This window comes from Acinonyx jubatus, chromosome D4 (assembly GCF_027475565.1).
Source record: "Acinonyx jubatus isolate Ajub_Pintada_27869175 chromosome D4, VMU_Ajub_asm_v1.0, whole genome shotgun sequence".
Lineage (NCBI taxonomy): Eukaryota > Metazoa > Chordata > Mammalia > Carnivora > Felidae > Acinonyx > Acinonyx jubatus.
The window spans coordinates 66,941,541-66,968,108 of NC_069391.1; the positions used below are offsets into that span (position 1 = coordinate 66,941,541).

The following is a 26,568-nucleotide window of genomic DNA, read 5'->3' on the forward strand; positions in this document are numbered from 1 at the left end:
TAGTGGGCACATAGTCAATTGTGATTATGTGAATGAACATAGGCAAAAGTTTAGAAACCAAGTATCTTAAAAAAAAAAAAAAAAGGGATTGAACAGTTTATTTATGGGGTAACCATACATTAAAACCATTAAAACTTGTGTTTTCAAAAGACACATATTTCACTTGTTGAATGATCTGATATAGTGTTTGTAATTATGAACATATGTATGTGTGTGTGTGTGTAAATTATTAAGTGATAAAAGCAGGTTACATTGGTATTTGTTAGTAGTAATCTAGGTGATGCAGTTATGGGTGTTTAAAATTTTTTCTTTGTACTTTCTGTGTCTTCTAGACATTTTACATTGAACTTGTATGAATCTTGAAATCAGGAAAAGTTGTTAAAAAATTTTTGTGCTACATACCCCATTCTGCTGGTCTACACTCACTTATAATTTCAAAATTCAAAAGGCTTTGAAAACCAAAAGCTTTCTCCTAGCCCATTTGGCAGCCTGGCCTGAATTGATGTGAGCTTATTTAGAATATTGATCCCACTTTGAGTGACTCCTCACATGTTTTGCTGCAGAAATAATGATGGGCTTATTACAGGCTGCTACGGCCACCCCCATTGGGGGTTTGCAGAATTAATGGTGTATGCATTGTAGCTATGCCCTTTCTCAACTGCCCCAAATAACTGATGTTTGAACTACCTCTGGCTCCCTGAGGGTTTCAGAGAAGGGATTAGGAATCTGATTCGCTTTTAGTTATGTCGAGATCTGGATGCATTTATTTCTATTTATCTTAGGGAGTTTTTAAATGATTGTATACTTTGCTTTTAAATTTTTATCAAGATGCACCTTCAAAAATTGGAATCAGCACACAATCCTCAGCAAATCTATTTTCGAAAAGATGTGTTATGTGAAACCCTGTCTGGAAACACCTGTCCCTTGGTGACTATAACAGCAATGCCAGAGTCTAATTATTATGAACATATCTGTCAATTCAGTAAGTCTGTCTTCTTCACTCAAAATGCCAATTATTCTTACTTTCCTTTGCTTTCATATATGTTTTGTAAGGGCAACAGGACTAGAACAGGCATCAGAAGTCTGGGGTTCTAGTCTCGGTCCTATTACTGCCCAGCCCTTGGCCTCAGTTTCCTCATCTCAGAACCGAGGGAGCTGCATGAGATTATCTCTGAGGTCTCTTTTGATATGAATATTCTGTAGTTCTTACCATTGTTGTGTAATACAACAAAATGTTTTAAGAGTTCATATGATAATACCATTAATTAAAAAATTTACAACTAATTTTGTTTATAAATCAAACCACCAGAAACCCATCATGTGCTTTGATGCTAGCACCAAATAGCTGGTTGGTTTTTCCTGACATTTATATATTTAAAATTGCCTCAGATGTACAACTGTGATAGGAAAATGAGAAAGCGCCCTAATTTTGATAAGAAGGTGAGGTGTTTTCAGGAAAGAGAAATAGCTTGATATGCCTGAAAACACGAGCAGGTGAGCAGAGTGGTCACATTGTAGACCTGTGTATCGAAATGCATAGTGAAATTGTTTTTCTTTGTTCATCTTTGAACAGATATACTTTATCTGTGCTTAGCATAGCAACTGTAAAACAGGGGTAAAATGATATTTTCCTATTTTCCTCATGACTTCATGAAAAATAAATTTATATTTAAAACTTCCCCAATACTTGTTCTTTATAAAAGCAAGATTATATAAAAGAACTAATTTTATATGTTAGATTAACCATTGGAAAATAAAACTCAAATACTACTTATTGTGTTGCGTTCATATTATGAACTCCTTTAGGACATGGCTTATATATGGGTTTTGTGTATCTGTTTTCTCTGTAGGGCCTAGTGCAGTGCTCAGATACAGTAGGTGCACAGTGAGTTTTAGTATGAATTTATATCAGAACTGAAAATTGAGTAGAAATATTTCTATATTCCCAAAGTCAAACATCATACAGACTCTTAGTAGCTGTTCATTTTAATTTGAAATTTTATGTGTACTTTAGGAAATCGCCCTTACGTTTTCTTGTCTGCTCGGGTCCATCCTGGAGAAACTAACGCAAGTTGGGTAATGAAAGGAACATTGGAGTATCTCATGAGTAATAACCCTACTGCTCAGAGCTTACGAGAATCCTATATTTTTAAAATTGTCCCTATGCTAAATCCAGATGGTGTCATCAATGGAAAGTAAGTTAAGCAATCATTATAGAAATAGGTTATGTGCCTATCCTGTGTAAACTTGTCAAAATAATAGCATCCAGGTTAATGTGGAAAACAAATTGAGTGATGTTTCTAGAACGAAGAAATTTTTGGTGGGGAATTCATCTAAGATGAATTTTTAAATGAAAATACATTTTATGTATCAGTATGATATTTTGAGAATTTCTGTATTCCATGAGAGTATGATTTCATGTCTTGCTTGAATTGTTTTAGAAGAATCACAATGTCAGGATATGAGAATACATAAATAAGGTCTTTAACATACCTTCTTATATTCCTTTTTGTTTGTCAGTGGCATGATCTTGAGTTGATCTAAGATTTAGAATCTCCTGGGATCTCTTTCCATTGATATGGAATATTGGCTCTATCTGCTGACCTCATCCTGATAGGAGGTGGTGTAGTTTTGACAGAAGGAATTCTTTAGACTGGAAATAATGGATGATAACTTCTTTTTAGGTGGAGATGGCTTATAGTTAGTGCAGTTTAATTTCTGTGGGAATTAGAAAACTCTGTTTCTGAAAGATGGGAATTTGGTGTTGCTGTCATGAGCGTCTCCAAAGCTGAGGTTACCATATTTTATTTATTCACTAAATGTAGCATGAATATTTCTCACATTTTAGGAAGTTTTTGAATGAAAAAACCAGAATAATTTATTTTTAGGTAATATGTTATGGAATTAAAATGGCATTTTATGTCTGGTTTTAATTCAGAAACATATTGACCAGTTAGAATTCTGTTTACATTTCTGTTACCACCTTCTGATAGCTTGCTTAAATTTCTGCTCTGCTTTATTACTTACTACCTGAAATAAGCGAAAATGTATTTGAATTTTTACAAGAATGTGGACTTTTGGGGCACCTGGATGGCTCAGTCGATTGAGTGTCTGACTCTTGAGTTCAGCTCAGGTCATGATCCCAGGGTTGTGGGATCGAGCCCCATGTCACGTTCCACACTGAGCATGGAGCCTGCTTAGGATTCTCTCTCTCTCCCCCTGGCACTCTCCTTCTCTCTCTCTGTCTCTCTCAAATAAAAATAATAGTCAAAAAAGAATGTAGACTTTTCACATGTACCTTTCTTAGGAGGGCCCAGCCCAGATAGTACTTTTACATAATAACTAATACAATTGAAGTTCACGGTGTTGGAGTATAACAAATGATTATTATGAAATCAGAATGGAAAATAGGACCATTAGTAAATTTTAGAGAGTCTGGAATAAGACCCCAGAATTGAGAATTAATTTTTTTCTATAGCTTGAAAATGTTGACCTAAAAATGTGAAAGCTTGCCACAGTTAAATGCATGTAACACAAGATCTTGCACGAAGCAAATACTTCATAAGTGTTTATTTAGTGACTAGTATATTTACTGGGAATATTTACTGGAATAGAATCATAAAATTAAATCAAATATTGTAAGAGTTTATCAGTACTAATGTTTGTGTTTATATTGTGTAGTCACCGCTGTTCTTTAAGTGGAGAGGATCTGAATAGACAGTGGCAAAGTCCAAATCCAGATTTACATCCTACAATTTACCACGCTAAGGGGCTGCTACAATACCTGGCCGCTGTGAAGCATTTACCACTGGTAAGTATTTGTACTTTATCTAGTCACAGAAATGATTTTGTTAGTTAATGACTCAGTATATTCTGGTTATAAAAGCTAAGTGTTAATTTCAAAAGGAATTTTTACAAATATCTTCTTCTGTTATTAATTACGTGTGTAATTAATACACTGCATTTGTATTCTTATTTTGTCAGGTTTAATTTTTAGTGTTCCCCTGAGCCCTTTCCTTATCTTTTTTGTCTATGAACATTGGTAACTCCTGGTTTTAAGTTTTAGGTATTGAACTTCACTGTTTGAATAGCAGTAAGGTAACAGGATGTGTCTTCCAAGTTCTCAAACTGGTAGAAGCTTATTTCTGAGTTTGCTAGTGAACTCTGAAGCGAGTAAGTCTCGAGTATACACATGAGAGAAGGTGTGGGCACAGTGCTGAACACTACTGGACTGTGTATATATTCTGCTTCTGTTCTCAGCAGCTTTTGCATAGAATGTCCCGTTATATTATTGTTTGAATGAGGTAATCTTCCTCTGGGAAAGATAGGAAAACTTTGCAGAAGGTGGACATTGACATGCAGGCCTCTTCTTCATTTTTCATTTTAAAAATGCTGCTCTTAAAAATTAAATTGAAACCATACTACCCTTTTCTCAATTGTGTTTTTCATGAGTGCATTGTCTTTCTTTCAAATTACCTAAATTTTCAAATAACCCTTGGATCAGTGATGACTGCTGCTGTAGATTTGACCTATGACTGAATTTATTATTTTTTAAATTGTGAATAGTAGAGGGGGCGCCTGGGTGGCTCAGTCGGTTAAGCGTCCGACTTTGGCGCTGGTCAAGATCTCTCACTCCGGGAGTTCGAGTCCCTCATCGGGCGCTGCGCTGACAGCTCAGAGCCTGGAGCCTGCTTTGGATTCTGTCTCCCTCTCTCTGCCCCTCCCCTGCTCACACTCTATCTCTCAAAAATAAATACAAATAAATTGTGAATAGTAGGTATATTAGAGTGGAACTCATGGCTTGATGCAGGCCCTAGAAAGGATTTAGCCATTCTGGAATTAATCATAGATCCTTTCCAGAACTAGATACTACTACTTTTATTAGTTCTACTTATTAAATGGTGGCTCTGTTACAATGAAAGGGCAAAGACACACAGAGCTATTTATTGTCTTGTTATTAACTTGCTTTATTTGGAAATATATGAATTCAGAGGTTTTTAACTTTCAAAATGTATTTTCAAGGTTTATTGTGATTATCATGGCCACTCCCGAAAGAAGAATGTATTTATGTATGGCTGCAGCATCAAAGAGACAGTATGGCATACCAGTGATAATGCAGCTTCATGTGATGTCGTGGAAGATGTAGGATACAGGGTAATTATCACAGATAAGTCTGGACTTTGGGGATTTCAAACACGTATAACACTACAGAAACTAATGTAACATATCCCAGCCACTCAGACTCTGCAAGTGTTGCCATTTTGCCATTTTTTTTGCAGATTGTTTCATGTTAAATAGTCTAAAATTTTTGCTTTTCGTATTTAGATTTTAATCTATTGGGAATTTATTTTTGTATGAGAATTGGGGATCTAATTTTAGTGTCCCCATATATAACCAGTTGTCTCAGCACCATTTATTAAACAGTACATCCTTCCTGTGCCAATTTATAAAGCCATCTGTTACGTACCATGTTTCCACACCTCTGGGTATGTGTTGAGGTATGCCCAGGACTGAAGGAAGATCTTACTGCGTCACATCTTATGTGCTTTCCATTAAAGGCACAGTGGCTTTCCTACTGTATTTGCACCTAAACAAAACACCCCAGGTTTTTTTCCCAAAATAATTTTGATAGCATACCACTGCCCTGAGCAGAAATTCAAAGGCACATTTTCTTTTTTGGTGTCCTCTCTCTTCTTCCCCTTTCCCAAATAAATAAAATGGCTATGCTTACATTTACATTGGCCATCTAATTATTATTGTTTTGAAAATAAGTCTTTTACAAATATATCGAAAAAACATTTTTTTAATTGTGTGATAATTAAAAACTTGCATCAGATTTGTTGGTTTTTTTTTTTTTTTAATGCCTTCTGGGTTTTGAGGCTTAGAAATCTTATCCAAAGATTTAAAAAATAAAGTTCCATGTTTATTGTTTTTAATTTCCTTTTGAAATTTTACTTGCTAATTGTTAAGTTTAATTCTTAATCTGAACTACTAAAGAGTGACTTCAGCTTGTTTTTCTCAGTGGCTCTCCAGTGGTGCCAGCAGTTAGTGGGTGATCACTCTTCTCTCCACTAATAATAATTAAAAAAAAATGTTTATTGGGGCACCTGGGTGGCTCAGTCGGTTAAGCATATTCTTTGGCTCAGTCACGATCTCACAGTTGATGAGTTTGAGCCCTGCATCAGCTCTGCTGACAGCTCAGAGCCTGGAGCCTGCTTTGGATTCTGTGCCTTCCTCTCTCTCTGTTCCTCCCCTGCTCGAGCTGTGTGTGTGTGTGTGTGTGTGTGTGTGTGTGTGTGAGATTCACTCACTCTCTCTCTCTGTCTCTTTTTTGAGCATGGGAGGGCATAGAGAGAGAGGGAGAGAGAGAATCCCAAGCAAGCTCAGTGCAGAGTCCGACACAGCACTCGATCCCAGGAACCGTGAGATCATGACCTGAGCTGAAATCAAGAGTTGAGATGCTCAACTGAATGAGCCACCGAGGTGGCCCTCCACACTAATAATTCTAATTTTTACATCTGCCTTTGGTTCTAATTCTGAATTCTCTTTCTTTCTAGAGATGTATCTACTCCTACACGGTATCACAATTTAACTTCCCTTACATATATAATTAGGTTAATATCTGTTAGATTATTTCTCTTCTTTCAGAACTCCCCTGTCTGCCTTCATACTTACGCACACCAGGTGAACCTGAGAATAATTTGAAGTTGCAGAAAATGTTGTGGGCATTTTGATTGTGATTGTCTTGACTTTATTGATTAATTTAGAGGTGGTTGACATTTATAATGTTAAGTCTCTTAATTAGTAAGCCATTTTTCATGACTAAGGTTGTTTTGTTTTTTAAACATTTTTTTTTTCAAAATTTGAAACATTTTTTACCATAGTTTTTGTTCACCTGTTGGTTACTACTGTGAATGTGATCCTTTCTCCCATTTTGTTTTCCAACTGATTACTGTTTGTCCAGGAAAGCAGAAAATTCTGAATTTGTAAAGAATGGTTTTGATGCTTAGAATAGAGAGGACAAAGTTCAAGAAGATTCCCATGGCCCTGCTCTGGTCACTGTGCTTTCATGAAAATGTTTAAAAACTAAAAAAAAAAAAATGTTTTTAATTAAAAAAAAGCCCTCTTGAAATATTGTATTCTATCATTCTTATTTTTGCAGACCTTGCCTAAGATACTGAGCCATATTGCTCCAGCATTTTGCATGAGCAGCTGTAGCTTTGTAGTGGAAAAATCTAAAGAATCCACGGCACGTGTTGTGGTTTGGAGGGAGATAGGCGTACAAAGAAGCTATACCATGGAAAGTACTTTGTGTGGCTGTGATCAGGGAAAATACAAGGTAAAACATCTCAGGACTTGGAGTAGTAAAAAGTATTTAATGACTTTCTTTTCATATAGCATTCTCATGGTTTGTATTAAATGGCACATTTGTTACACTGAGGTGTTGCAGTCATGAACTTGAATCCTATGCAATTCTTTTTTACTTCTCTGTACTAAATAGCTTGCTTTGGGTTTTTATGAAATCTTGGTTGAGTCCATCTACATTCATAATTTTTAAGAAGGCATGTTGTGGTACACATTTTAAATACCAATTGGTAATTTATAACGAGCTGTGCAAGTAGTACATAATTAACACAAACTTTCTGTCATTTTAATTTGTTGGATGTTAGCGTGTTTTTATGCATTTAGAAAATAAACACATTACACTTACTTGTGAAGTTTTTTATATTTAGATTTTGTGTGTGTGTGTTACTTTTAAATGCATATCCCTTCCCTAAATTTTTTTCTTTACTAAGACTGGTGGTATAGACTTTTATTGGAAACAACTGGAGTTTTAAGTTTACTTTTGAAACTAAAGACTAATAAAATATTAGGTGACGTTGAATTTTTTAATTTGAAAGACTGAAAAAATAGGCAATCAGCTGGAGCTTAGATAATCAACAGCAACCTAATAAATATTACAAATACTTATTTTTCTTGCCACAGAAAGATTTTCATGTGTCATGCTACTTTTATTCTTTATTCTGTTAGGTTTGGTTTGGTAAGAGGGGAAGAGGAAACTGAATCTAATAGTGATCTTTATATACCTCACATACAGATGGTTGGTTATAACTTTATGTGTGGAAGGAGTTAAAAAATCTTTCAAATGGTTAGTATTAAAAATGTAAACATATTATAGGTAATGTCAAAAAAGCTTAACTGGAGAGCCTAAGTAATAACTGTTACAGTCTATATCCAACTGAGAAGAAATTGTGTAGATTTTTCAACTGACATTCAAATTTTGGGGGCCTTGTAGAGTAGAACTTAATGAAATTTCAGTACTTTCTGTTGAGTGACTTCCCTAAATTTTAGGTTGACCACAGTATATTATTCTTCCAAAATGTAGTATCTTTTGAATTCAAATACTGTAAAACAGTGACTTCTCATCTACCAAGGATGTGATGGTGGTAAAAGATAAAATGTACCAGAGCGCCACTCCAGAGCCCAACCCCCATCCCCTAATCATTGCCGTCATGGACAGCTTTGGCAAGAGTCTCATATTCTGTAAGTGTGTAGGATGGGAAAAAAGCTTAAGAATGAATCACTTTTGTACAAGACAATAGGTGTCTTCTAGGAAAAAAACCCTTAAGCTATATGATGTATGGAAACAGACTGTAGATAACTTCTTAAAGAGATGCTTACACAGTCAGAAGAGAAGGCAATTTAAAGCATCAATGTTTTTGATGCTCCCCTCTGTGGGTTGGAAGAGAAGTAGAGAAGCTGAGACTTGCATGGCTCTTGAAATCAACTGTAGCATATAGCAAAGGTGTTTCCTTATTATATTTGGATTCTACAGATAGACTTTCTTTGAATTTTTACAAATATTCTATTTTTAGGGATGCCTGGGTGGCTCAGTCAGTTAAGCGTCCGACTTTGGCTTAGGTCATGATCTCGGGGTACATGAGTTTGAGCCCGGCGTCGGGCTCTATGCTGACAGCCCAGAGCCCTGACTCTGCTTCGGATTCCATGTTCCCTGTCTCCTTGCACCTCCCCCATTCACACTCTCTCTCTCTCTCTCTCTCTCTCTCTCAAAAATGAATAAACATTAAAAAAATCACAAATATTCTATTTGTTTGATCATTTAAAAAGCCACATTTAAAAAAATAGTTAAAATATACTTTCAAACCTAAAATCTTAGACCACTTTTTTAAAAAGTTATTTTTTAGAAAGAAATCTATAGACTTAAAAAATGGATACCTAGCAAATGCTCATTTCTCTTTTATATAATTTAGTTACTAGAGCTACGTTAATTTAAAACTCTTATGGAGAGAAGTATCTCTTACTAATCAAGTTTTTTATTAATGTCTAAAATTCAATGCTGTGATGATAACATATACTTTTTATGAAAGCTTTTTTTTGTTATTGTTAATAAACTTAGGGTTTTTAGAGCAGTTTTAGATTCATAGCAGAATTGAGTAGAAAATACAGAATTCTCAAATGCCCCATATGTCCCCACACATCTAATGTTATACTTTTCAGACTTGTTAATGTTAGCTAATAAGTTATATGAGTTTAACGATATTTTAAGAAACCATTCTCTTCACCTCAGGAATGCTCTTATATTACTAGATTTTAGGCTGTAAATGGTCTTTATTTTTATTTTCTGTGAACTAATTCAGAAACAGCCATGCCTTTCAAAAGCTTTTTAATTAAGAAGGCAAATAAATGTTCTAATAAAGTCAGGTCACATTCCGTGGAATGTTTGGACATGGGTAAACTAAGCAATCAGTTAGTCAATCGTTATTATAAAGGAATGTGCTTTGGGGGGTTAGTAACAGTTTTTACGGTTTATTTTCTTCAGTTACCGTGTGCTTTTAGTCTGTTCATTGAAAAACTGTTTTAAAGTAACTTCTCTAAATGATGTGTACTCTCATTTGCACCTGCAACTTTTGTTGGTGTGAGAATTCTCTTATTTTAGAGATTCATTTTTATCTGAAAATTCAGTGATAAGCAGTGTCTTGGTTTATGGCCATTTTTATCATTTTATGTGGTAACATTTAACTTTTGATAAACTTTATATTGTTTATTGGGAAACTTCCAGTTAGAAAGGGTAGAGTTGGGGTAAAATTTTCTTCTGCCCTCACTAGACCAGATTTGAAATAGGCATTCTTAATTGACGTGGAACATAGGAACTTCTTTTACTGCTACCTCATTGGCCTAGATCTGTTTGATTCTTTTTGTTTGTTTGTTTGTTTGTTTTACATAGGTACCTTTCTTTTGTTGGTTTTTTACTTACCAGTTTCTTTTTATTTTTTTTTTAATTTTTAATGTTTATTTATTATTGAGAGACAGAGAGAGACAGACCGTGAGCAGGGGAGGGGCAGAGAGAGAGGGAGTCACAGAATCCAAAGCAGGTTCCAGGCTCCGAGCTGTTAGCACAGAGCTCGACACAGGGCTCAAACTTATGAATGGCGAGATCATGACCTGAGCCGAAGTCGGACACTTAACCGACTGAGCCACCCAGGCGCCCCTTTACTTACCAATTTCTTTTATCATACAGTAAAAAGTATAAGGTAATGTTTAGGTCTACAAATTAAGGCCTTGATTTTGACACTACAATATTTTAACATTGGCATCCAAAGTCGTGGATTACAAGAAATACTAGCAATATCTTGCAAAAATGTAATTTTACACATGAGCCCCAGAGTAACATAACCACAAAATGTTTATTTTTTTTCCCAGTGTGTTGGTGAAAATTGTTTGCATGTAGTAAATGAGAAATAGACATTTTAGAAATGGTTTTTTGAGACCATTTCCTTTGTGATCTAAAATAATCTTGTTAAGACATTGCGCTTGTTGAGTTGTAGGTACTTACAAAGTACCAAGCTTTTAATTTTATTAATATAATTATAAATTTCTTATATGCAATTATAATAAGACATAGCCAGAGGATAGCAAATGTCTTACTTATATGTATGAAATTGCTTTATTTCTAGGGTCTACAGATTGGTACTCGAGAATTGGAAGAGATGGGAGCAAAATTTTGTGTTGGTCTGCTGCGTTTGAAAAGACTGACATCTCCATTGGAATATAATCTGCCTTCCAGCCTGCTTGACTTTGAAAATGACTTGATTGACTCGAACTGCAAAGTAACGAGGTAAGACACACTTGTTTCATTCCATTATGTTGTAGCATAATGTTAGACTTCATTAAATTAATTAAGTAGAGGAAGGGGACAGAGATGTTGATAGCCAAAAGCATTTTTAGAACTAATATAATTAAGTTCACACATCTAAGTTATTTACATGTTTAATTGTTACAAATTGTAATAATATTCTTCATTCTTTTAACATTGATGTTTGGATGAGACTGTAATGAAATATCCTTATATTTTGAGTGCATTTTTAGTGATCTTACTGGTTTACCTTTAACCCAAAAATAAGCAATGTGGAAAACAGTGCTTAGGTAGTACCTAATTAATTAATTAATTTTATAATTTACATCCAAGTTAGTTAGTATATGGTGCAACAGTGATTTCAGTAGATTGCTTAATGTCCCTTACTCATTTAGCCAATCCCTCCTCCCACTACTCCTCCAGCAACCCTCAGTTTGTTCTCTGTATTTAAGAGTCTCTTATGTTTTGTCCCCCTCCCTGTTTTTATATTATTTTTGCTTCCCTTCCCTTATGTTCATCTATTTTGTATCTTAAATTCCTCATATGATGAAGTCATATGATATTTGTCTTTCTCAGACTAATTTTGCTTAATAATACCCTCTAGTTCCATCCACGTAGTTGCAAATGGCAAGATTTCATTCTTTTTGATTGCCGAGTAGTACTCTGTTGCATATATATACCACATTTTCTTTATCCATTCATCCATTGATGGACATTTGGGCTCTTTCCATACTTCGGCTATTGTTGATAATGCTGCTATAAACATGGGGGTGCATGTGGCCCTTCAAAACAGCACACCTGTATCCCGTGGATAAATGCCTAGCAGGGCAATTGCTGGGTCATAGGGTAGTTCTATTTTTAGTTTTATGAGGAACCTCCATATTGTTTTTCAGAGTGGCTGCACCAGCTTGCATTCCCACCAACAATGCAAAAGAAGAGATCCTCTTTCTCCTCATCCTCACCAACATCTGTTGTTGCCTGAGTTGTTAATGTTACCATTCTGACAGGTGTAAGATGGTATCTCATTGTGGTTTTGATTTGTATTTCCCTGATGATGAGTGATGAGCATTTTTTCACGTGTCGGTTGGCCATCTGGATATCTTCCTTAGAGAAGTGTCTATTCATGTCTTTCGCTCATTTCTTCACTGGATTATTTGTTTTTTGGGTGTTGAGTTTGATAAGTTCTTTATAGATTTTGGATACTAACCCTTTATCTGATATGTCATTTGCAAATATCTTCTCCCATTCTGTCGGTTGCCTTTTAGTTTTGCTGATTGTTTCCTTCGCTGTGCAGAGCTTTTTATTTTGATGAGGTCCCAGTAGTTCATTTTTGCTTTTGTTTCCCTTGCCTCCGGAGATGTGTTGAGTAAGAAATTGCTTTGGGCAAGATCAAAGAGGTTTTTGCCTGCTTTCTCCTCGAGGATTTTGATGGCTTCCTGTCTTACATTGAGGTCTTTCATCCACTTTGAGATTATTTTTGTGTATGGTGTAAGAAAGTGGTCCAGGTTCATTCTTCTGCATGTCACTGTCCAGTTTTCCCAGCACCACTTGCTGAAGAGACTGTCTTTATTCCATTGGATATTCTTTCCTGCTTTGTCCAAGATTAGTTGGCCATACGTTTGTGGGTCCATTTGTGGGTTCTCTATTCTGTTCCATTGATCTGAGTGTCTGTTCTTGTGCCAGTACCATACTGTCTTGATGATTACAGCTTTGTAGTATAGTTTGAAGTCTGGGATTGTGATGCCTCCTGCTTTGGTTTTCTTTTTCAAGATTGCTTTGGCTATTTGGGGTCTTTTCTGGTTCCATACAAATTTTAGGATTATTTGTTCTAGCTCTGTGAAGAATGCTGGTGTTACTTTGATAGGGATTGCATTGAATATGTAGATTGCTTTGGGTAGTATTGACATTTTAACAATATTTGTTCTTCCTATCCAGGAGCATGGAATCTTTTTCCATTTTTTGGTGTCTTCTTCAATTTCTTTCATAAGCTTTGTATAGTTTTCAGTGATAGATTTTTTACCTCTTTGGTTAGATTTATTCCTAGGTATTTTATGGGTTTTTTGTGCAACTGTAAATGGGATTGGTTCCTTGATTTCTCTTTCTGTCGCTTCATTATTGGTGTATAGGAATGCAACCGATTTCTGTGCATTGATTTTATATCCTGCAACTTTGCTGAATTCATGAATCAAGTCTATCAGTTCTTTGGTGGAATCTTTTGGGTTTTCCATATAGAGTGAAGAGTGAAAGTTTGACCTCCTCCTGGCCAATTTGGATGCCTTTTATTTCTTTGTGTTGTCTGATTGCAGAGGCTAAGACTTCCAATACTATGTTGAATAACAGTGGCGAGAGTGGACATCCCTGTCTTGTTCCTGACCTTAGGGGGAAAGCTCTCAGTTTTTCCCCATTGAGGATGATATTAGCATTGGGTCGTTCATATATGGCTTTTATGATCTCGCGGTATCTCTACTATCCCTACTTTCTTGAAGATTTTGTTCAAGAAAGGATGCTGTATTTTGTCAAATGCTTTCTCTGCATCTACTGAGAGGATCATATGGTTCTTGTCCTTTCTTTTATTGATGTGATGAATCACGTTAATTGTTTTGTGGATATTGAACCATCCACTGCCCTTTTCAAGTTCACTGATTCTTTTTTCTATTTGATCCAGTCTGCTGTTGAATCCTCTATTGAATTTTTCAGTTCAGTTATTGTATCCTTCAGTTTTGTAATTTATTTTCAGCACGTTTTTATATTTTCTGTCTCTGTTGAAATTCTCACTTTGTTCATTCATTCTTCTCTTGACTTTGGTGAAAATTTTTATGACTGTTATTTTGAATTCTGTATCAGTTAAATCACTTACTTACATTCTTTGAGATCTGTTTCTAGGTATTTATTTTGTTCTTTTGTTTGGAATATATTCCTCTGTTCATTTTCAGTGACTTGTCTGTTTTGGTTCCTGCACATTAGATGAACCTAGCCATCTCTCCCAGTCTTGACAGAATGCTCTTGTGTAATAGACGAACCTCCTTGATCAGCCTGGCTTGAGCTCCTAGTTGTCTGTCAGAGTTTTGTGATTGCCCAAGCCTCTTTTTTTGTTCTCAGTCGCTCCCAGTAGTTGAAGGTGCCAGGTCATGGTAGTATCCCAAAAAGGAGGATCATAGTCAGTACGTAGATGCAGGATGATTAGGAACTGGACCCTCTAGCAGCAGCTGAGAAAATATGCGGTTAAGCCCCTTCCAGAGAAAAACTGGGAGATGGGCATTTTTGCCTATTCCCTCTGTGCTAGCCTGAGGATAAAGCTGCAGGAGGTGCCTCTGTGCCTGGTCAGAGCTGTTTTCCTTGCTTGCTACCTTAGGATGGGACTAATGAATGCAAGCCCTGTTGGCTCCTAGGGGCAGGCCATCCTCAGGTCTGTCTCTTCGGCGGCAGCCACAAAAGCTGAGGGCCAGATGTGTGTACAAGCTCCTTTCAGGGCCGTATGGGGGACTTGCTTTGATTATTGGAGCCCCCTGAGGGGAGAAAGCAGGATATGTATCTGCTGGGTTCCCCAGTCTCTGAAGAGGATGAGAACCCACAGTGCCTGCCAAGTTAGAAGTCTGGTCCTTAGGCTGCAGCTTTTAAAATATACACTGAAACTTTTTCAGGGGAGGACTGGGAGATGGGCAGTTTTGCCTGCTCCCTCTGTGCTGAACACACCACACACACACACACACACACACACACACACACACACACACCTATATACATGCATACATACATGCATATATATACCTTTGCACACATATACATATGAATACACACACACACAGATACACGCTTGGGCACAAGTCCTGCTGACTCAGAGCTAGGTGTTTTTTTCTAACCAACCTTTAATTCACCCATGCTGTCTTTAGCTGGGTCTAATCTGATGTGAAATTTATCTTTTTAATTTCTAATTGTAGTTAATTAGGGGGATTAGAAAAAAAACTCTAAAAAACCTCTTTGCGGAGGGTTGGGGGGATGATTTACGAAAAATTGAGAAATGTTACCCTGGGGCATAAGTTCAGTAGCCAGTATCCTGGGGGGCCACTCGGACTTGCTTTTGAGCAGACATTCTCTTACTCTCCAGACCCCCATTTCTGTGTTTTGGCCCTAACAGAATAGTCTCTGTGACAAAACTCTTTGGAAAGTCATCTTTCCATCTCTCTGAACGAGGGAATAGCTTGAGGAAGGTGATCTGAAGGTCTAGTTGCTCTTTATAAAGACTTTAAATCAATTATTCTTTTCAGTTGCACCCTGAACACCAGTCTCTCCAGTTTCTCAGCTTTGCTGCAGCTTTTGTAATGCAAATCCGCGCATCCCTGTTGGCTTCCCCTGTCCTATGGACTTGAGCAAAGTGGAAGTTGGAACCCAGGCCTTTTCACTTCATCCATCTGCCTCCATCTGCCAACACTTCGTTGAGATCTCTTCTTTGCTTTTACTCCCTCTTTGGTTTTCTTTTTCCTGTGGACTGTCCTTTAGAAAAGAAGTTATTCTTTTACAGTCATCTTAGTTGCTCTTGAGATTCACTGTAGTTACTGGAACTTCTAGAACTTCCTTTTCAGTGAAGCCTGCGGTTGAAAATTAATCGTGTTTTTTATTCCCAGGGCATTCATTGGAAATTACACACGTAAAACATTTTAACTATCCCCGATTGTATTTGTTGTATAATAAAAATTTCATCTGATGTAACACTGAGTCTACATTATATCTTTCTTAGGGGGTGTGTTTCTTTTAGGTCTAAGCTGGGAATATTGGTTGAGCTCATTTAAAAGCTTACAGCTATTGGGGCACCTGGGTGGCTCAGTCGGTTAAGCATCCGACTTCAGCTCAGGTCATGATCTCATGGCTCGCGAGTTCGAGCCCCGCATTGGGCTCTGTGCTGACAGCTTGGAGCTCAGAGCCTGGAGCCGCCTTCGGATTCTGTGTGTGTCTCTGTCTGTCACTCCCCCACTTGTACTGTGTCTCTGTCTTCCTCTGTCAAAAATACATGGACAATAAAAATAAAATAAAAGCTTATAGCTATGTAGTATTTTTGTATTTAGCAAAAGTGTTTCTATTTTACCTGTCACCTAAACTATTAAACCAGTCCTTTCAGTGACTCTCATTTAAAGGATTTGAGAATTGATACAACATTTAACAGTGCTTCTCATCAGATTATGGTGATGGGGACTACATTTCAGGATATTAGGTATATAGAAGAAGTATTTGAAGTTTGAGTATATTTAAGACATTACAGGAAAGTGAAGCTGAAAAATACCAAATTCTGGACAATATTTTATAATAAAAACATATGCTCATGTTTAAATGAGGGCTAATTAGTCTCTTATAATCAGATAGTATTTGGATGTCTTTTTCTTTTTTTCTTTTCTTTTCCTTTATTTCTTTCTTGAGATGGAGTCACACAGCATAAAATCAACCATTTTAAAGTGAAAATTAATGAAGTGAATAATAATATGTTCATAATATCGTACAACTATCAGTTCTAGTTCTGGGAACTCTGTCTAGTTCCAAAATGCGTATATCACCCCCAAAGGAGACCTTCATACCCTTAAGCAGTCATTTCCAGCCCCTGACAATCACTCGTGTGCTTTCTGTCTCTGTGGATTCACCTGTTCTGGATATTTCAAATAAATGGAACCATGTAGTGTGTGACCTTTTATGTCTGACTTCTTCAGTTAGCTTGTTTTCAATCTCTATCTGTGGTGTAGCATGTATCAGTACTTAATTTGTATTTGTGTGTACAGCATGGACATTAGAAAATGGGGTGAGAAATTGTTCTTAATGCAACTAATAAAAATAAATAGGACTTAAGCTGGAGAAAACCTTTAAAATACGCTTAGCATTTGTTCTACTTTATGTTAATGCTTTTTTAAAAATCTAATTTGATGTGTTTTGATAAAGATAGAGTACCTGACTTCTAATAAAGTATAGGGAATGAGTACAGGTCTGTAAATGAGTTAACAGTATAACGTTTTGTGGTTAAAGGCTCTACCCCTGCCCCTAGCAATATCAGAGGGACTGGCGGGAAGTTATTGGTCAGGTGTAGTACAAAGATACTCATTGCTGCAGACTATTAACACATGAATGAAATACTAACCTATGTATTTTCTGTGCTTTCTTCGTGTGAAGCTAGTGTTTATTTGTAAATATGTAGGACCTTTTTCTTCTGAGAAAATTAATACTGTTATTATTTGTGACACTTCACAGAACAGGAAAGCAGACTACTCAGGAGGATTGCTAACAAGGGGGCTTTGTACTTGGGAGGGAGATTGGGCTCAGTTGTGCATACAGTGAGGAACACTAGTGACTTATAGCCAGGGAGTAGAGTAGGGGATTGGCAGTTGGAAAGTGACTAAGAGAAACCATCCCAGGTAAGGGAGATTCTGGCTAAACCTACTTGATGGAGTTTTTGCTGAAAGCAGGCCAGGCTGATGAGATACAGAGAGTGGGGATTTCGATAAACTGACTCAGCAAGGTTTTTGCTACGGCTAGGCTAAGCAGGCAGAGCCCCTGACTGAGGACAGATCCCAAGGTCAGGACCTAGTCTGAAAGAGGACTGAGAGCAGCTGGACTCAAGCTTGGTCACAGAGAGAATCTGTCAGTACAGATCATTTGTGGCCACATGTTAATGGCAGTATCTAATACCTAGTAATATAGTAAAGCTTACTCATATTGATGTGCTTTAAAAATTTTTTTTTTTAATTTTAGAGAGAGAGAGTAGGAGCGGGGGAGAGGGGCACAGAGAGAGAGAAGGAATGAATCTGAAGCAGGCTCCATGCTCAGCGTGGAGCCTGACACGGGGCTCAATCCCACAACCCTGGGATCATGACCTGAGCTGAAATCAAGAGTTGGATGTTCAACTGACTGAGCCACCCAGTCGCCCCTAATGTGTGTTTGCTCTGTTTTTTATGTACAGTTTATTATTTAATCAAGCTAATCCTTAAAAAAAATTCCTTTTCAATGGCTGTGATGCACGTGCTTGAGGCTGTTTGCATTTCTGACAGACATTTATTGCAACCATGTAGAAAATTCCTACAGCTATAATTGCATTAAAATATTTTCTAGGCAGGGGTGCCTGGGTGGCTCAGTCGATTAAGTGTCCGACTCTTGATTTTGGCTCAGGTCATGATCTCATGATCCATGGGTTCGAGCCCCGCATCGGGCTCTGTGCTGACAACTCAGAGCCTGGAGCCTGCTTCTGATTCTGTGTCTCCCCCTCTCTCTGCCCCTCTCTGGCTTGTGCTCTGTCTCTCTCACTCTCAAAAATAAATAAACATAAAAAAATTTTTTTAAAGAATATTTTCTAGGCAGATAAATCATGCCATATAATTGAAGGGTCATATCACAACTCCTAATCCACTTGAAATCATAGTTGCTTATAACTAAAAGTGAACCATTTGTGTTTTTGTGAAATGCTCTTGTACCCACAAGTACAGAGGAGCCTAAAATCATCTAGAAAAACAAAATGGAGACTTACACGAACACTTCAGGACCCCAGGGCAGATTTGATTATAATGAAAGCTTTCAGGCTTATTGTAGGAGAAGGAAATTATCCTTATCATTGAGATCCAGATAAGTATCAAGTTAGTTATTGTTAGTCTCTAAGACAGCTGTACAAGGAATTTGATGATTGTAGATATTTATTCATATTTATGTGCTATATTCTCAGTAACCTCTTGGAAGAATGGTTATTCCTCTCAATAAGTGCCTATTTGAGACTTCAAAGTAAGAATATGGCATATCAGAACAAGGAAGAATACATATTCCTTCAAAGAGGCTTCATTCTATCCTCTGGCAGGTGTAGAGTAGTCTGGCCAGGGACTGAGCAGACTTGAGGTAGGTTTGCAGAAATTGGGAAGCTTGTTCTCCCTGGGTTCACCTGTCCCCTCCCTGCCCTCCGAAGGTCACGATTGGTGGCCTAGGGCTTCTCTTTGCCTCAAGGAGGCACCTCAAGACAGCCCTCAATTCTATTGTTTGTGTTCTGTTTGTTTTGCTGCTTTCTGCTTTGCTTTTCAGCCTCTTGCACTATGTATTTAAAGAATTTGTCATATGCCTCCAGGGGAAAACTGTTGGGGTCATATCTCTGCAACTCCCTTCTTTCAGGAAACTTGGCAGCTCTGAACTCCAATTTTTGCCACCAATCCTTTGAAATTGCTGAAAGCTCTGATGACTTCTCTGCCTCTTAGCAGCTGCCCTTGCCTGGCCTTGGTTCCCTCTGGACTTTGCCCCACGCACCTTTTCTCTTGGTTGATTTTGCTTTGTATCCTTTCACTGTAATAAGTCATAGCTGTTAATACAACTGCGTGTTGAATCCTGTAAATCTTGCTAGCATGTCACCAAACCTGGGGTGGCCTTGGGACCCTCAATGCACATGCCCATTTTGAGTTTCCGGTTAAGTTCAATTATTATCTCTGAGATTTTCATGTTCTATTGAGAATGAACAGAGACAGATGATAATGTAACCCTTTTTCATATGTGTGTAAACCCAGACTCAGAGATGAACTGACCCAAGATCATCCATGTGGTAATTCTTCACAAAACCAGGAATCGTGCCCACGTCTAACCCAGAATTCCCCTGTACTTTCGTTGTATCTTGTATCTTCCAAGGAACTAAGCAGAATTGCTAAAAAGGAATGGCTTCAGCCTTTGAAGCTGTCCGAATTATTGGGAAGCTTAACTGTTTACCACTTTTCATTACGTATAAGAAATGTTTCTAGATCAATAGTAAAGTAAGTTGGAGGTTAGTGACTTCATTACTATTTTTTTGAAGGCAGCTTAGTTATATATTATTTTCCAATGAAGTATCAGTAAATTAACAACTTTCTTTACTTTTTTTTCCCCCCAAATAGATATCCTTTTATTAGAAATTCTAACTCTGTGTGTGGGTATGCACGTGTGCAGGAATGTGCAAATACTTATGTATACACTGTGGTCAGTTAAGACCGACAAAAATTGTTACTTGTATTTTCTATGGATAATTTTGTTTGCTTTGTGATATTTAGTAGATGCCGAATCTCTTATGAGCTAAGAATCAAATTATATAAATGGAACATTCTCTAATATTTAGGCAGATAGAGATTTTTCTTTCACCTGAGACCTGATATTTGAATACAAGAAAGACATAATCGGCAAGTCACAAATTGGTAATTTGGACAATGGAATATTTTTCTGTTTGTGTATCAGTTTCAGACTTTCTCCCCTAGGATATGTTCATTGTGCTGTCTAAAAACAGTAGGTTAGTCTCAAAACTGTTGAAGAGGACAAGGTTAAGGTAGGATTCTGAGTCACAAAAGTAAGGCAGTGGTTTTAGTCAGTGGCTTGGCGGCAGCCCATCGCCTGGGCTCTGTAGGAATTACCAAAATTGATTAACTTTTTTTTAACAGATTTTATTAATTTCATAATAACATTTTGTATTTGTCTAACCTAAGAATTTATAAATGCTTTCCCACTTTACTACAACAATTTGCGAGGTAGTGGGTCTGATATTGTGATCTCTGCTTGTACAGTAGAGAAAAACCGGTGTTGGAAACCAAGGACATGACTTGCTCAAGGTCATGCAGCTGGTTAGTAGAAGAGGAGAGGCACAGACCCAGAATTTCTGACTCCATAAACAGTGTTTTGCTTCTTTCATGCTTGTATAGGGAACAGAGCTGAAGATCTGCCTTCTGGTGTCTCAGATGTCAAGTCAGCTCTCATGCAAGTAGTTGGGCACACACTGAGGGGGATGGTGAATTTCTTAGGTTTAATTTTGTGTATGCTTAATAGTTTAACACAAGGATAGCCAGAACACTTTCTAAATCTGAATAAAGCAGAATTTTTTGTTATCTTTAGAAATCAGTTGGAATTTTAAACCTTTTCTGCATCTCAATGACACCCTACAGCAGAGAATTTCAACAGATTCATCCTGTGAGAAAGTCATATGGGTGAAGATTTTGGTATTTTTCCTGAAGCGGCATGAGGAAGATTTGGTTTGGGACTAAAAATGCTATTCTCTTTTAGAATCAAATGTTTCTTATTGATTAAAATCCAGAGTAGAAGGATGTTAGGGTAGGTGAACAGAGGCCAGTTATTGGAGAATGAAGCAGAAACAGGCAACGGGAGTCAACTTAAATGAAGAAAATTAGGGGAACAAGAAAGTCGTGGTGGGAAAAAAGTAATAGTGACAGGAAATAATTAAGTGCTGATTAGAGTTTCTTTTTGTGATTGAATTATTACTTGAATTCCTTTCTGTTGATGTCAAGGGATTATTTATTTTATAACTCTAGGGCAAATTACCTTCAAGTCTTTCTCTTCTTATCTGAAGGCAATTGTGAGATAATGTATAGGAAAGCCCTTCCTAAATCATGAATTGTTCAAAACATATGTTGGAATTATTAATAAAAGCAAAGCTGAATTGCTGTGATTGGTCTTGAGCCTTAAGTTTTTTTACTAAAGTATAATCAGTGAGATGGGGTAATATAAAAATCGATGGTCTCATTGGCTCCGTGGCTTCTTATAAAGAGTTCAGCAAACATTTGTTTAGGGCCTACAATGTATCAAGCACTTTTGGGAGCTGACAGGAGGCACTAAGATGAGTAAGTCACAGTTGCTGACCTTAAAGTGCTTAGGAGACAGACCCACAAGTCAGTGGTTTCACCTGCATACCAGAAGTGATCGGACAGAATGTGCAGGGTACAAAGGGAATACAGAGAAAGGGCACTTATCCCAAGGTGGGCTTTCATAAAGGAAGAACATCTAAAGATGAGCCTGAGCTGCAGTTTGAAAGAAATGTGAGTCCTTGGGAGAAAGAAGGTGGGAAGTATGTCCTAAACAGAGGAAGGAATGTCCGTGAAGGTTTGTCATGTAAATGTGAGGCAAGAAGTGGTTCAGAGATTGACTGGCAGGACTTGCTTGCTGAGAAGTGTGGTTTTACGACTCACCCAGTGGATGATTTGGGGACTAGGACAAGTGGCACAGGCTTGGTAGGGAGACTGGTGAGTTCCATTGTGAACATACACTTGAGGTACATGTGAGATAGCCATGCCTGGTATGCACAGTGCAAGTTCAGGGGTGAAGTCAGGGCTAGAAATTTGGATGTGGAAATGATCGGAATGCAAATTAAAATGTGTGAGTTTACTCAAAGAGGGCATGCTTATGAGAACAGTTGGCCAAGAGAGCATTTTTATACGGAGGATGAAGAGCACTTGATCAGCAGGGAGGAGGGACAGAGGGGAATGAAGCACGACAGAGGAGAGGAGTGTTGGCATTCCTACCATTTAAGTGCAACAGAGAGATCTAGAACAATGGGCTGGAGAGTGACAACTGGAATACCAGTCGGAAGGCTGCTCTCGGGAGTGACAGGTTGTCATCTCCTCCTGTTCCCTTCGTCTCGAGATTCCCCCAGTTCTTTAACCCCTAAGCCTACTCCTTGCTCATCAAGAGCACTGATAGCCCTTCACCACTGCTGGATGGACTCTATATTTCAGCCAGAGTGTAGACCTTAACGAAGCAGAGGCCAGGAACATGACTTTGTTAGGACCTGCAGAAACAGGCATCAAAGTTTGAGTTACAGGAATGGAATTAGAGTGTGAAACCCACCCGCTCCGGGGTATCGGGATGGGGGATGCCAGAACACGGATGAAATTTATGTCACAGTTAGCATATGAAGGAGCCAAGACCAGCAATTAACAGGCTCACATTATTTTCTGAACATTCCTTATTACGGGATTTATTTGAAATTTCCAGGAGCTTTGTTTTCCAGGTTATGCTTTTCAGCCTTAAAAAAGTGCTAATCAGCATCTGATTGCTCCAAGTCTCCTTGATGTCTAGGAGCTTTTTTTGGCTTGATCTTAGGCATTTTTGTTACTTCAAAATCATACTTCCTCTGTTTCCTCAGCTTGTAAGAGTAGACTTTTCCTTTAAACCCTTTCTCTTAGTTCAGATTGATTAATATTCTAGTGTTCAGCTACCCATGTAGAATTAGGTCCTTGCTCTGACCTTAGTGTAGTGGCTGGGCTTCCTGTAACCAGCTTCCTTTATGCCAGTCTGTTTTCCTTGGTGACGGTATGGGGGTTCAGGGGTGCATCGGAATTCTGTGTTCCATAGACTTCCTGAACGATGCTTGCCCACCCACCCACTGCATGGATTTTGTGCTCTTCCTAGACATTGGGAAACCCTGCAATGCTGCAGGTAACTACACTGCTCTGGTCACAGTGCCTCATCACCATGGAGCCAGCCTCTACAGTCCTGGTTGGTGTTCTCAGCCCCTGTACCAGCAGAGTACATGGCTTTTGAGCAAACCTGCCTCCTCCCTTGCATTTCCATGGTCGTTTCTTCTTGTTAGGACAGTCTCCAGGAGGAAAGTAAGCAGGTTTCTCTCCTCACTTCTTTCCTGCATCCTTTGCTTTAGCTGAAGCCTCCATCTTTTCTAAGTGTCTTCCATGGATGCTGTGATTCACCTGGGACACCCTGAGAATGTGAATCACCAAACTCAGGGAGGAATGAATTATTGTTTTTCAAAAGAAAGAAAGAGAATAATGGTCGTTTGAAGGGGCAAATATTTTTTTGCCTTTTAATCGAACACTTTTTCTAAAGACCTAACAGTTTCATGATAAATATTTTAGTTGCATAATTGAATGCGGTGAAATAGTTCTTGTGCGTGATAGGTTGTAAAGTCTCACATTGTCCTTCGGGCCACTCAGCTGGCTTATCAGGACTGCTGCATCATAGTGCAAGTTCTGAACTTTTTAAGAAGTTTGCTATATAAGATCAAGGTGGTTTTGCAATCTATTTTTAATGAGCAGGAGAAAAACAACTTTAGGAAAAAAGATAATCTTACCAGATGAGTTTTGCTTTCTCATTTCAGAAAATGAGAACCACATAATCCATTAACTTGTCTTTCCTGCCTGAACTTCTAGATATCTGAACCGAATTTAATATTCAGTGCAGGACTTCTTTCATGCGAGCTGCCTAATGACATTTGCTTCTCTGTTCATTTTAACAGATTATTGTTCCCTTTTTATTGTCTGATTTTATGGCTTTTAATTGCACCCATGGTGGGAAATCCTGTTTGGAAGCAGGTGGGATATAAACAGACATCTGTGTGAAATTAAGATAGTTTGGGTCACAAAATGGGGACATTGAAATGCTTCTATAGTGTTTCTTTGATAACACTGTGTGTGTGGCCATGTGCACACATGTGTGTAGAAAATCTCCCAGATGGGGAGAAATCCGAATACTGTGATTTTTTGAAGAGGAAAGAATATTTTACCCTAGTGGAAAGGTTGTCTTTATCCCAAACAACCTACCTAATGAAATATTCAGAAGCACTTAGTGCTTTTAAGCAAATGTCTTATTCTGTGTCTCAAGGGAAAGTAATTAATCTGGGTGTGAGCATTCACTTGTTTTTCATTTTTATTCTTGACCAATGGAAACTGGATGGGTGAGTGCATGGGCCGTTTTTATGGCAAATAATCATTGTATAGACTTAGAATAAGTGGTTTCAGTGTTTAAATACCACAGTTTCTTATAATGGATGAATTTTATGATAAATAAAATAAAGTTTATTGAAATGGTCTGTTCCTTTTCAGTGATTAAAATAGAACTTTTAACCCTGCAAATTGATGAAGTCTTTTAAAAAGGCAACCTCATGGGAGAGTTTCTTGTTTTTTGTAGCTATCTAACTATAGGGTGGAGAGTGACAGTCTTTTAATATAATTAATACTTAGCATTTCACCCTTTATGGTTTCAGCTATTACAAATCTTTTAACTTGTTCATTTGGATAACATCTTTAAAGCTAATGCAAACTCTTACATTATATTGAAATCAAAATTAACCCAATATGGTCAAATAGCCTTATGTTAGAACCTTAGGATCTAATGAAGTCTCATGTGCTCTATGTACTCTGGCCACAGCCCTACCACTTACGTCTTGGATGAAGATGAGCCTCGATTCCTTGAAGAAGTGGATTACAGTGCAGAAAGTAATGACGACTTAGATACTGAATTGGCAGAAAACGCAGGAGATTACGAACCTTCTGCTCAAGAAGAAGCACTTTCTGACTCCGAATTATCAAGAACATACCTACCTTAAGCCTTCTACCATCTCTTGTTAACTGAAAAAAGAAATGAAATATCTTGGGTTTTCTTACACAGGAAGTTTGAGAGAAAAGAGTTAAATAGCTAACTTGAGAAAGACAAAAAGTAACTTGGGCCTGTTTGGTTTCAAGACAATAAATATGTTATTAATTCATGATAACATTGGCACTTGTTTTATTTCAGATATTCGGTGCAATTGATACCGCACTGAATGATCAAATACTGGATTTACCTGTTTTTAAAAACCTGAGTATCACTGCATGAATTTTTATCTTTAATGGTTATATCCTGCATCAAAGGGGTAAATTTTAAAGTGTGTGAGAATATAAAATCTGAATTCTAGAGTGGTTGAAAATCCCGAGTTGTTGAAAACTAATATATATGTACATGGATTTCTCTAGCTGTGACTGTGTAGTGTGGTTAGACATCGAAGATAAGACTGTTCTTCAGAATCATGTTAACTGTGGAGTTGCGACTGAAATCACCCAGAGTTTGCCTTGAAACCATTACAGTCTCCATTTACCAAATTAAACAAATAAAAGCTGTATTAAATATTGGATTCATTTCGTCATCCTTTTTAACCAGCCCAGATTATTTGGTTTGTGGAATCTTTGTGAGGCTATTATAAAAATCCAACATCTGAACACACTGATAAAAACTTGTGAAAAGAAAAAACGGCCGAATTTACTGGTGTTAAGTTTTTACGGTATACGTGAAACTGTACCTATTGTAGAAGATACATTTGAACAGCTCTCTTCTCTAAAACTGTGTCTCGTGGGTGTACCTGAAATTTATCACTATAGTCAGTTAAGCTTTAAAGATGCAGTGAGAGTGTGATCCAGTGTTAAGTGTGTGTCTCTGTATTAAGCATATTTAGCGTTCCCTGAGTTGTGTGATGCTGTTAGATTTACTGAAGGGAGTTCACCTAGGGCGTGCCGACCCTGGTGGCCGAGTCTAGGTGACCGCGATGATGGTAGACCATTTCTTGTAGTGACATCTTTGCGGGTTTAAGCTGCCCTGCTGCAGGAATGATTTTGTCTTCAAATAAAATAAAACTAGTTCAGCAACTCTGGATAAGTGTCCTAAGAACTAAGTTTCTGTTATAGTAACACAAACCCAAAGGAGATACCTCATTCATGGATTCTTGCCAGGACTCACATGCTTCGCTTTTGGTACATTGTCTTTGCTTATTCCTGGTTACAATTCTTTTAAGTCTTTTTTAAAAACCTGTAATAATGGAAAAGAAAAGATAAAAGTGTATTTCATGTTTTTGCCTTTTCCAAATCAGTGATTTTCACTGTCTTTATTTGAGGCATTTT

General features: G+C 37.6%; 1 protein-coding gene across 7 annotated transcripts in view; it reads left to right on the top strand.

Annotated features, from left to right (window-relative positions):
• The window catches only part of AGTPBP1 (ATP/GTP binding carboxypeptidase 1), a 160,041-nt gene extending 134,233 nt beyond the window's left edge, over positions 1-25,808 (top strand). For 4 of the 7 annotated variants that reach the window (XM_053205196.1, XM_027048184.2, XM_027048185.2 and 1 more), the window contains 7 exons: positions 829-982; positions 2,015-2,195; positions 3,682-3,811; positions 5,023-5,154; positions 7,163-7,339; positions 10,977-11,137; positions 25,067-25,808. In XM_053205196.1, coding sequence (XP_053061171.1) covers positions 829-982; positions 2,015-2,195; positions 3,682-3,811; positions 5,023-5,154; positions 7,163-7,339; positions 10,977-11,137; positions 25,067-25,244 — 1,113 coding nt within the window. In that variant the 3' untranslated portion in view covers positions 25,245-25,808. The other 3 variants (XM_053205195.1, XM_027048187.2, XM_027048186.2) reach the window with 3 other exon arrangements.
• Positions 25,809-26,568: the final 760 nt, after the last annotated feature.